The following is a 12,590-nucleotide window of genomic DNA, read 5'->3' as shown; positions in this document are numbered from 1 at the left end:
CCTTTCCCTGGACCTTCGCCCACCTTCCAGCTTGAACTGCCCCAGGGAGCGCCTAGGGCTGCCTCGGACCCTAGCACCTGCCCCACGCCTATCTACTCTCACTTTCCAGTTTTATCACAGGCGCTGGTCAAACTGGATTCTTCCACATTCCCTCCTACCTGGTGGTAGATCCCTCGTGATTTGCGCTTTGATTTATGAGTTACTTTTAAATATTAGTTTCCAAACATTTGGGACCTCCCTCCCTCCCTCCCTCCCTCCCTCCCTTCTTTCCTCCCTTCCTTCCTTCCTTCCTGTTAGGTCTTCTCCCTGAGGGCTCCATGTAGATGCCCCCACCTCATTAAGTCTCCACCCAGTTACCTGGGTAACCTGCAGACCTGGAGGCAGTTACCTCCCCTTTCCCTGAGGTCACCTCCTAATCCACCTGGCCACACCCCTTGCCCCTGCCCTAGATATGAGGCAGGGCTGGGTTGGGGGGGGTCTCTCTCTCCCTTCTTTCCCCTCTCTCCCTTCTCCTCTTCTCTCCCTTCCCTCCGGCCATGGATCACCTCGGCCACAGGCTATAGCAGTTCGGTAATAAACTTTCTCTCCTGCCTGAATACCGCGTGGCGTCCTCCTTTGCCATCTACCTACTTTAAAAAACCTAACCCAACCTTCCTTCCTTCCTTCCTTCCTTCCTTCCTTCCTTCCTTCCTTTCTCCTTTTTTTTTTTTTTTTTTTGGCCAGTGCTAGGGCTTGAACTCAGGGCCTGGGCACTGTCCCTGGCTTCTTTTTGCTCAAGGCTAGCACTCTACCACTTGAACCACAGTGCTACTTCTGGCTTTTTCTCTATATGTGGTACTGAGAATTGAACCCAGGACTTCATGCATGCTAGGCAAGCACTCTACCACTAGGCCACATTCCCAGCCCCAGGACTTTTTGTAGTGCCAAGTTGGGAGACAACCACCAAGAAGGCCACCGAGACTCAGGCTTTATTCAAGCGAGCTGCAACTCGGGCCTTGTCCTACCCATCAACACAGCGGAGGTTAGGAGGAAGCCCCGAGCTACAACTACACAGGGCTTATAAAGGCAAAAAACAAAGTTACAACAATCAGGTGTTCAAGCAAGCAAGATTAGGACACAGGTACAAGTCTGATTGGCTCAGGGTTCGAGGCATTCTAGGGGTGGTCAGAGTTAAGCATTCCCAGTGGTTAGAGTTCTAGACCGACTGGGCCCTAATGGGCTTGTCCTGGGTCTGCTCACAGGGCCTCCTTATCTCAGGTTCACGTGGTAAAGTGGGGTTCACGTGGTAAAGTGGGACCTGACTTCAAAGTCTGGCACTTCATTTTCTTGATATCTGTCATGGATTCCCATGGTAATCGTGTTGTTGAACGGGTCTCTAGACCCTAGGCCCACAGTCCAGACCCAAGTTAGGTCCAGCCACTCATCCCCCCGGCCCCACCAAATAGAAACATGATGAGGGGCCTGGCATGGCAGTTCAGTACCTTTTCAGCTATCTTTTGAGGTACAGACATTACCTTCAGGTTAAATAGGGAGAGTTGGGGAGGGGGGGTAGAGAGCAATAAAGGTATGCATGATTAAGGCAGTTCCAAGTCTCAGGTGGGGCCTGGTTGACCATTATTAGCTGTTTTTGTCCTTGGAGAAGCTCTAGAGAAGTTATACTTTGTTACTGAAACGAACAGAAACAAGGTGGTCTCCTAAGTTTGGGGGCTGTTTAATTTTGTTTGCTTTGTTTGGCCGGCCCTGGAGCTTGAACTCAGGGTCTGGGTCCTGTCCCTGGGTCTCTTTGTGCTCAAGGTTAGCACTCTACCACTTCAGCCACAGCACCAAACCACAATCCCCAGATCTCAGCCTCCTGAGTAGCTAGGATTACAGGTGCAAAAACACTGGTGCCGCACTGGGCTGTTTTCTTTAAAGATAAATAAGTAGAAGACATTGATTGAGGGGCAGTTTGCTAACCACACAAGATAGTTGTCTTTGGATCTTTTCTTTCTGCAAAACAAGGTGACTGCAAAGGGACTTCAGAGAATAGCTCAGATCAAAGGCTACAAGTAGAAAGTTGGGAGGCTTTTCATTAATTCACAGGATCCAGAAAAAGCATCTTTTAAGTTGCCTCTTATATTATGGACTAAAAATATCCTGTGTGATTTTTGCTCTTTCCCATGTGCTGACGGTTGTTTTATGGCCCACAATGTGGTCCGTCTTGGTGAATATTCCCTGTGCACTTGGCAAGACTGTGTATGCTGTTATTTTGTCAAATGTCCCCTAAATGCCAATTAAAATTGAATGGCAGTGTTCGTGTCTTTTATATTCTTGCTGATTTTTTGCCTGCTTGTTCTATCTATCAAATGTTGAGACAGGGAAGTTAAGATTTTTAGCTACATTAGATTAAATTTGTCCATTTCTTCTTTAGGTTCTATATCAGCTTGCCTCATGTACTTTGAACCTTTTATTCAAAGCATAAACATTTATGACTCATATCATCTTGATAAATTGACTTTTTTTTTTGCCATTCCTGGGGCTTGAACTCCAGGCCTGAGCACTGTCCCCGAGCTGCTTTTGATCAAGGCTAGCACTCTACCACTTGAGCCACAGCATCACTCCAGGCTTTTTCTGCTTATACGGTACTGAGGAATTGAACCACACTCCCCAGCTCCACACATTCCCCAGCAACAACTGATTTTTTTTTTTTAAAACCCAGGGCACTATGCATGTTAGGCAAATGGTTTACTGCCAAGCTATGCCCCCAGCCTTCCCCCCCGCCCCCCGTCCCCAGTTCTGGGAATGGAACCTAGGGATTTGGGTATACTAGGCAAGTGCTCTACCACTAGAATTTTTTTTTTTTTTGGCCAGTCCTGGGCCTTGGGCTCAGGGCCTGAACACTGTCCCTGGCTTCCTTTTGCTCAAGGCTAGCACTCTGCCACTTGAGCCACAGCTCCACTTCTGGCCGTTTTCTGTATATGTGGTGCTGGGGAATCGAACCCAGGGCCTCATGTATACGAGGCAAGCTCTCTTGCCACTAGGCCATATCCCCAGCCCCTAAAAGGTTTTGTGTTTTTTTTTTTCCAGTCCTGGACCTTGGACTCAGGGCCTCAGCACTGTCCCTGGCTTCCTTTTGCTCAAGGCTAGCACTCAGTGACTTGAGCCACAGCGCCACTTCTGGCTTTTTTATATATGTGGAGCTGAGGAATCGAACCCAGGGCTTCATGTATACAAGACGAGCACTTTACCACTAGGCCATTTTCCCAGCCCCACCACTAGAATTTATTGAAGGTACTACCTAGCATCAATAAAATAACTCTTCTATTACTATGAAAAGCACTCTATCTCTGATAACCTTCTTTTCTGTGAAATAGATTATTACATAGCCATAGGCTCATTTAGTTTCTTTCTATCTTCATCTTCCAGTCACATAGACCTTCCTGTCTGGGCTGGCTTCTAGCCTTGATCCTCAGATCTCAGCCTCTTTAGTATCTAGGATTGATTACAGGTATGATCCACCAGTGCCTGCACTCTAGACATTTTCCAGACAGAATCTGGCCTTTGGTCTGGGACATTCTAGACTATGATCCTTCTATTTTATGCTCCCTGCTATAGTGGTGAGGACAGGTATACCACCATGCCCAGCTAACTACAAACCTCCTGACTGCCTCCCAAGTAGCTAGTATAGACATGAGCCAGTGGCTCCAATAAACTTATTTCTTTGTATTACAAAGGACAATGTCACTTCTAAGTAGAGAAGAGCTAGGTTGTGGTGCCCTGTTTTCTCTTTCCTCCTTGTGAGGACTTTGGGATGAGTCTTAAGAGTGAAAATGGTGTGGATAAAAACCTCATTAAGGTTTTGGGGAATTCACCTAAGCTGACTAATGCTCAAATGCTCATATTCCAGATGCCGCTGCCTCAGGACATGCCATGGAGAGTTCAAGGTAGACCTGCCTAGTCTGTCCTGGGGCTTGGAAACCACGAAGCTGCACTCTCTGCAACGACTGCCACTGTTTTTCTCTGGTCGTGTCTGGTCTGCCACGTGTCTGGCCGGGTGTGGTCTGCTCCATCTGCCCTGCTCTTCCAGGGTCCTTGGGATGACCATTTGCTGTCTATTTTCTCTCACTTTTTTTTACATTATTACGTACATTAGTTTGCAAGGTGGGGGGAGGGTTCAATGTGACATTTCCATACATGAATACAATGTACCTCATCAAGCTTACCAGTCTACCAGTCTCTCTTAGCTCCTCTCCTCAGGTATTAGAACAATTTCAACTGTTTTTGCTGATCTATTTTCATACATGCATAAAAAGTACTATTTTAATATTTACCCAGACTCATCCTCTCACCTTTAACTGATAGCCACTCCCACCAGACCTTATTTTACTTGACTGTCATTCATTTTAGTGTATATTCCTTGTACCAAGGGGTTTCACCATAGTATTTTGAACATGTATGTATTCTGATATAATGCATATATTACATTTTGATCAAACTAATCCCCTCTGTTGTTCTTTTCCTGTCTCCCCTCTTTTACTGTTTAACAAGGTTTTTGCCAGTCCTGGTGCTTGAACTCAGGCTCGGTGCTGTCCCTGAGCTTCTTTGTGCTCAAGGCTAGAGTTCTACCACTTGAACCACAGTACCATTTCCAGATTTTTCTGAGTAGTTTATTGGAGATAAGAGTCTCACTGACTTTTTTGCTCGGGCTGGCTTCAAACCACAATCCTCAGATCTCAGCCTCCTGAGTAGCTAGGATTATAGATGTGAGTCACTGGCACATGGCCTATTTAACAGCTTTTGAAATGTTTTAAAGTTTATAAGATTTTTTATGCCATCTTTATACCTGGATACATGTAATTCGACAATATTCATCCTCCATCATTCTCTTTCCCTTGTCTTCCTCCTTGTCTAGCATTCCCCCTTTAGCACTCCATGGCTTCTTATTCCAGAGTTAAAGACCCAGCTCACCCAAGGGTTACCGATGGTTTCATTTCTAGTGTCCATATTGCTTGGAAGTACACATGACCACATAAGATTATTTTTATTAAAATAGAAAAGCTTTCTAGTATATTGCATTGAAGACATTTACACAGAAATGAGCAATTGCAACAAACATGCTACATCAGCACAGAGATATTCTGAAAGCTTTAAGTGCCCACTTTTCAACATTTTGGTATAGTAAGCATATCCCTATATATTTCAGAGGGTACATATAATACTGAAAAAAAGACTTCACATAAAATCTAAGGTCAGGTGCATACAAACAAGAAATACTACATTGTATAGCTTATTTCAAACTGTGGAACACATTCAATTGTTTAGACAACATGCAAATATTTTAATACTCAGTTTGATATCTTTAAATAGATAAACCACAATTCTTTATAATTCTATATAAAAAAGTCAGACAGAACATTTATCTACACTGTGCACATCACGAAAAGCAAACGTGTCTCCATGAACACAAGGTACTGGGTTAACACATATGATTGTCATATTACAAATATGGCTATTCACCTTCTTCATAATAAAATAGAAAATCATGTATTATTTACATGCACTACTAATTATTTCACTTTTTTGGCAATTATAAAAGTAGCAGCAATTGGTTTAAAGATTGATGTTTAAAACTCTAAATTTAACTTGATGAATACCAAAGAGTACATGTCTGGTTGTTATAAAAATTGCATGATGTTTTGATGCAATGTGACTTCTCACTTTCACAAAAGTCACAGGCACAAAGCAGTGACAGATGAGACTGTCCCTTATACTATATAATTCTTAGAGGGTCATTTGGTGGGCTCTGTTTTATTTAACACTATAGATGGGGTCTTGAATGAAATTTCTGTAAATTGAGTTAGGCATAGTGGTAAATGCCTGTAATTGCAGCACTTGGGAGGCTGAAGCAGGAGAATGAAATGTTCAAGGCCAGTCTGGACTACATAACAAAGAAACCCCAAAATAACAACAAAAATCAATGATTTTTCCCCCCCTGTAAGTTGAGTGGACCTGATGATTGATGTGATATTTTCAAGGACACTTCTCCTTGATTTTGCACTCTCTAATATCAGTGGTTCTTCTTTGGACCCCTTCTCCTGCTTCTTGGTAGATAGTGGGGATTATCTGTATATAAACTCAAATACTAGGGCATTCTTAATACTGACAAGAACTCTGACTTAAAAGTTTGTCTGATATGAACCCAATGACAGAGTGAGTTCTCTTTCTAAAGAGAGATCATCTCATTTATCAGTGACGTTTTTTCTAGTGCTGAATTTGAATTCAGGGCCTTGTGCTTGCTCTTACTTAAGCCATGCCTCTTGCTCTTATCAAGAATAATAAAGTTTTTTAGGGTGGGAACCCCATCTACTGAGCACAATGTAAATCACGAGGCTGTGATCCACCAGAAAGAGGCATCCTCTTGCATTAGTATTTGGAAGAACATACTTATCATTTGCAAAGCTAAGACAAAAACTTGACATATATTGGCAGATTAAAAAAAATACTTTGTGGTGACAAGAGGTGACATGTGCTTTGACTTGGCCGCTGTTATACCACCAACCAGCAGTCTTGAATGTCTGTCACAAGGTAGAAGAGTAATGTCTAGGAAGACTTTGCACCTTTCGTGGGGAGTCAGTGACTAGTCCAGAGCATGCGCAAGGCAAGGCCCAGGCTGAGCAGGAGGAGTAGGGAGTTCCAAGGAGGCCTGGCCTCCATGGCGGCTGACGGCAGACTGCTGGAGACCTGCACTTGGGAGATGATGAGAGCAGACAGAGGGACGTGGGACGTCAGAGTGGGGCTGTCAGAGTTGATAAGGGATTCAATCTTCTCTGCTTCCTTATTACAAGCCTCAATCTGGGAGAGAGAGAGAGAGAGAGAGAGAGAGAGAGAGAGAGAGAGAGAGAGAGAGAGAGAGAGAGAGAGAGAGAGAGAGAGAGGAGGAACATGTGAAAAGGTCAGGCTGGGCAAATGCCACATATATGCCTACAGTAGTGTAGCCTTCAAGGGACCTTGCATTCTATCTGCCCTTTCTTTTCTTAGCTAAAGTAACATTTCATTATAGTTTCAATTTACTAACATACATATAAGGGCATTAAAGGAAACCAGAAATGATAGACAAGGCCACTGTCCCTAATCAATCAGCTTTTCTCGCTGTTCACTGCCAATGCACTCTGGATTTCAGCTTTACATGGTTAGAGAGCCAATGGAGTTGTTTCCACTGCTTCTTTAAACAGGAGGATAGAGCAATTTAACTTCAAACAGGCTTCTAATGAGGCAGTTCTCAAAGTAAACATCCTGTTTATTCAGCTCTCACTACTGTAATGCTGAAACTTGGGTTTCACATGCTTCTAAATTAGAAAAGGAAAAAAATTACTCACAAAACTAGCTTCCTCTACAGCACAAGGAGGCCGGAGGCTTTGTCACTGCAGGACCTATGCCAGCTCTGCCTCCCTGGTGCTCAGTAGCCTCATCTGTATAACAAGTGGATTGCCACTGGTGTGTTCTCAAAGACACTCCATCTCTGTACCCTCTGAGTCCCAGTGCCTTATTTTCTCCCTTCCCCTGGCTCCACTGCATTCCTATCAAATGGATGCCAGGCCTCAGCTGTCTAGAAAAGTACTTGGTCCTTCAGAAACTCCCTTGCCTTTCTCCCTTCTTGGTTCCAAACTCCATGTGCCCTCACGTCCTTATCTCCTGATCCTTCCCTGCTTCTGGTTTGTACTATCTTTTCACACCCACCCAACTTGATAGTAATAGGATGGTGCACACCATGTGCTGAACCGCACCTGCAGAGGTTTTGGATACTGATCCACAGGAATGATCAGAACCACTATTTCTGATTCAATGCTGAAGTATCCAAACACATCACATTGTGGGACTGAAACGTGCATGCGGATTTTCTGAAGGATTTCCAGAACTGTTATTGGCTTTTTATTTGTTACCTAGAAAGAGAAAACATTTCTATTACCTGAAGATAAGAAGAGGTCCCGATTACTGCCTAACCTGCCATTACTGCCGTTGCTTCAGTGGCCAGTAGAGGAGACTCTGAATAAAGAACCCTCAGTGCCAGGCCCCAACACAACTCTGTTGGACCAATGCCTACTGGGTTTTTGTTTGTTTTTATGTGCTGGGCTTGGGGCTTGAAATTAGGGCCTGAGCACTGTCCTTGAGCTTTGGTGCTTAAGCCTAGTGCTTTACCTCTTTGAGCCACACCTCCATTTCTGGCTTTTTGGTAGTTAATTGGAGAAAAGAGTTTCATGGACATTCCTGGCTTTGAACCACAATCCTCAGATCTCAGCCTCCTGAGTAGTTAGGATTAGAGGCGTGAGCCACTGGTGCCTGGCCAGAAGTTCTTTTTATTTATTTATTAAAAATTTTAATTGTTATTATAAAGGTAGTGTACTAAGGGGTTACAGTTATATAAGTTAGGTCAAGAGTACATTTCTCTTTGGACAATGTCACTGTTTTCCTTGCTCTCTCTCAGTTTTTCCCTCCTATCCCCACCCCCAAGTTCAGAAGAGCCTTTTCAATAGTGATTGTTCATAGCTACAGGTCATGAGGACTTAGTCTTCCTATAAAACATTCAGGTATTTTAATAAAGATGGAGAGAATTGTGTAGGCAGTGGCAAGTGTTGGCTGTACATTCTGGGAACCCTACCTTCACCAAATAGAGATGCAAAAGTGATGGTGTAGAGAAGGGAAAGGGTAAAACCACCCAGGGATGGGGGTCCCCTGGCAAGAATTGGGGCTGGTATGATACCAACTATTTTGAAACCATCTGGGTATCTACCAACCTCAGCCACCTGCTCCACCTGCAGCTGCTGACCATCCCCCTAGCTTTCTAAGAAAAGCTCAGGCTGACTGATGTGCACAGCTGGGATGTGGCAGGAAGAAGCATAGGTTGGGACTCCACTAGGATGCAAACCCTCTTTCTACTGGCTATGAGCTGTATGGTTGTGGACAAGTCAGTTTACTTAAGACTTGTTTCTTCATCTATACATGGGGATAGTTCATTTGGCTTTCCAGGATTCTAGGTTTAGCTTTAAGTAAGGTTTCAACAGTACTTGACGTATAAAGCAATATACCTTAGCAATAGTGTCCAGTTTTTCTTTGTCAAATAGCACTCTTAACATCCCAGCACATAATGGACAACAAGCACCTGTAACAGAAACCATTTTGTATGGATTCAGAAGTAACAGGAATTCAGAAGTTTGGTGAAGTGACAAGTCCTTCACTGTGGGCTCCATTCTGTCCTTCCTGCTGATTCTCTCTTTAGATACATTGGCTGACCAGTGCATGGCCTTGTAATCTGTGAGTTTGCCAAAGTTCTTTCTTCACCCCTGCCTCCCTCCTGATCAGGGAGAGGAGGCTGCGGTGTCACAGAGCACACGCACTAGCACTGAAAAAAGACACAGGGCCTAACCCTGCCCTGCCTCCATCTCACTCTGTGATCCTGGCCAAATGTTCTCATTGGGCCTTGGGTTTTTTTGTTTGTTTTTGTTTTTGTCTGCAAACAAGGAGCTTATGTTTTGGAGGTTCACGAGCATTTGCTTCCAATTTAATTTAAAAATTATCTTAAAACTGCTTAAGGGGCTGGGGATATAGCCTAGTGGCAAGAGTGCCTGCCTCGGATACACGAGGCCCTAGGTTCGATTCCCCAGCACCACATATACAGAAAATGGCCAGAAGCGGCGCTGTGGCTCAAGTGGCAGAGTGCTAGCCTTGAGCGGGAAGAAGCCAGGGACAGTGCTCAGGCCCTGAATCCAAGGCCCAGGACTGGCCAAAAAAAAAAACTGCTTAAAAACCAGAGCAAGACATGGCATGATTGAACTGAATGTTATACCACATTTAACATGGCAGAGCTCAGTAACCAATCATTAGCCAGTCCTCCATAGTGGGCCTTCACTATCCCCCTTGTTCTACTGCATTGCATTTGGTGCGTCTGACAGTAAGGATATGCATGGTAACTTGTGTTACCTCCCTTGAAACAGGAGGAAGAGCTCCATATTGTTAACTGCTAAGTCCCCAGTGCTTACAAGAGTGTCTGGCACACAGTGGAAGCCCAGTGAATATTTGATGAGTGAATGCATGGAAGAATGAAGTTGGAAGACTACAGATAAACCTGTGCTGTACAGTTTTGCAATACAGTTTCTCCTGCCAACTCTGAAGAGTATAAGCCTGTAGGCAAACTGCTTTAAAAAAAAACTTACTGTTTCTGATGCTATGCAACTAAACAAATCTCAACATCCAATATCGGTGTTCAAAACTTCTTTGATTATACATCTACTATGAACTAAGTGTTCGTTACCTTTCTAAGTAAATATTATATGTTTAATCTAATAACAATTTTAGAAAATAAGTACTACTTTATCTCTGTGTGTGTGTGTGTGTGTGCGCGCGCTGGCCGTGGGGCTTGAGTTCAGGGACTAGATTCTGTCTCTGACCTTGTTTTTGCTCAAGGGTAGCACTCTACCACTTGAGCCACATCTCCATTTCCAGCTTTGTAGGGTTAATTGGAGCTAAGAGCCTGACTATCCTGCCTAATCTGATTTCAAACTGTGAGCCTTGGATCTCAGCCTACTGAATAGCTAGGATTATAGGCATGAGCCACCAGTGCCCAGTAACAACTTCATCATTTTACATATTGGTACAAGATTTCTGAAAAAAGATTGCCCTACTGTTTCAAAGTCACCAGGCCATAACTTTTCAAGGCTAATCCAGAATATTATGTCTAATGAGTGTGTGAATCTCTTGAGAAATTTAAATAAACTAGTCAATTGTCTTCTCCGTGACTTTCTGGAAGTGAGTAAGTACATCCTTCCAATCCCACCCTTGCCTACCCCAAATACCTCCAGCCTACCAGGTGGGATGATGGGTTTGCACCCTGTCGCCAAAAGTGGAGGACACTTCACAGCAGCACACTCGGTGACAGAACTGTATTCGGAGAGGACCCCAACAGCCTGGCAGGGCCCATCGTAATCAACTGCCACGCGATCAGAGTAGGCAGCGCACACACTACTATAGGTCTCACCATTGTGGGCACAGACAGGCTCTGTGGCTCTGCAGAAGGGCTGAGGGCAAACAAATCACAGTTAGCCAGGGAACTGCCATGGTGCACCAGTCCTGATCGGGAGGGGACAGAGGGAACCACAGTTCCACTTAAGGCGTGTGTGTATGTGTGTGTGTATGAGTGTGTGTGTGTGTGTGTGTGTGTGTTTAATTGGAGATAAGAGTCTCATGGGTTTTCCTGCCCAGGATGGCTTCAAACTGTGAAACTCCATTCTCAGCCTCCTGAGTAGCCAGGATTACAGGCATGAGCCACTGGTACCTGGCTTCTATTTCCTCCTCACCCCCACCCCCCAAATAAAAAGGAAAAAAAAAATAACACAGTGTAAAGCAGAGAGCAACACAGCTGCCTCAAGAATGAAAAGATGACTGCTCAGTCTCTCTGACCTGGGTCATTTCATATAAACAGGAATGAGATAAAGATATCCTCTCATCACTCCTCTACCCAGACAGCTCTTAAAATCCAAGAAGGTCTGTTTGAAGAAAACAGGATCAATCTTTCTCCAAATGTGGAGGCCTTACCATTTCACTGGGTACAGGAGAAGGAGAGGAAAGAGGGAAGAGAGCAATGGAGCAGACAGACTCTGGGCCTATTCCTGGGTAGCTCAGGAAAAAGCATAAGCAGGATGAAGGAAAGAGGAGGAAGAGAAGACTGGGAAATCAGAGAGGAAGATACCAATGCAGATGGAATCTAAATGTTGAGAGAAAACAAGCTGAGGTAAACAAGCTGAAGGGACTTTTCTAACCAAGACCAGAGAATGAGAAGCAATCATGGAAGCTGTTAGGGGGTTGTGGGTAAGGGATTCTGGGCCCAGAGAATGGTATTCCCCAGGAGAGAATAAGTGGTTTATGTGGGAAGTCCCAAAGGGACTATTTATACAATTAGTCATTTAAAGTGGACGTAGATTCCACAACCCTGCAAGATTGAGATACAGGCTAATGATAAAGTACAGAAGTCCTAGAGAAATTTTCAATCACTGTGAGTGGTAGGAGAGAGGTAGGAAGAATGAGGAAACTCTCTTTTCTTCTGATTTGTTTCCTAGTGGGGATGACAAACAGAACTCCCTGGGAAGTACAAACGGAATGAAACCAAAGTTCTGTCCCTACAAGTGGCAGTAAGAAGTCACTGTCTCCACTTGGTTCTACACTAGCTGTGAAGAGGCACATGCCAGCCAGACCGCCTTTCAGAATGAGAAGAGTCAGTGTTTTTTTTCAGGGGAGGGCTTGATTCTCCTTGCCTGTAAAGGATCATAAATGAATTTTCTGCCCAGTGCACTCTGTTTGTCAGCCAAACAACATACCTGGCATGGGCCTTTGTAGGAGAGACTTTTTCCTCTTTGGTATAAAGTGCAGAGATTGTTGTGCTCCATGTGGTCTGTATCACACACAGGCTCACGGGCCTGGTCACAGGCAAGCTGTCTTGGCACACACTCATACTGGCTACATCCAAACTTATCAAAAGTTGTCAGGCAGACTTGGGGTTTGGGTACACATCTGAAAAAGATGAATGCAGCACATGAGCCAGATGTAGGTGCAGGACACAGGAC

At 44.3% G+C, this 12,590-nt stretch overlaps 1 protein-coding gene across 2 annotated transcripts in view; it reads right to left on the bottom strand.

Moving 5' to 3' along the window:
* Positions 1-5,969: 5,969 nt before the first annotated feature.
* Reck (reversion inducing cysteine rich protein with kazal motifs) overlaps positions 5,970-12,590 on the bottom strand; it is a 60,591-nt gene continuing 53,970 nt past the window's right edge. For both annotated transcript variants that reach the window (XM_048332989.1, XM_048333067.1), the window contains exons 17-21: positions 12,345-12,537; positions 10,838-11,048; positions 9,063-9,136; positions 7,764-7,919; positions 5,970-6,831 (exon numbers count right to left, since the gene is read on the bottom strand). In XM_048332989.1, the coding sequence (XP_048188946.1) occupies positions 6,610-6,831; positions 7,764-7,919; positions 9,063-9,136; positions 10,838-11,048; positions 12,345-12,537 (856 nt within the window). In that variant the 3' untranslated portion in view covers positions 5,970-6,609. The remainder of the gene's footprint in view (positions 6,832-7,763; positions 7,920-9,062; positions 9,137-10,837; positions 11,049-12,344; positions 12,538-12,590) is intronic.

The sequence above is a fragment of the Perognathus longimembris genome, chromosome 1 (genome assembly GCF_023159225.1).
Source record: "Perognathus longimembris pacificus isolate PPM17 chromosome 1, ASM2315922v1, whole genome shotgun sequence".
NCBI lineage: Eukaryota > Metazoa > Chordata > Mammalia > Rodentia > Heteromyidae > Perognathus > Perognathus longimembris.
Note: the sequence above shows the minus strand (reverse complement) of the source record. Positions and strands in the feature narration are given on the sequence as shown.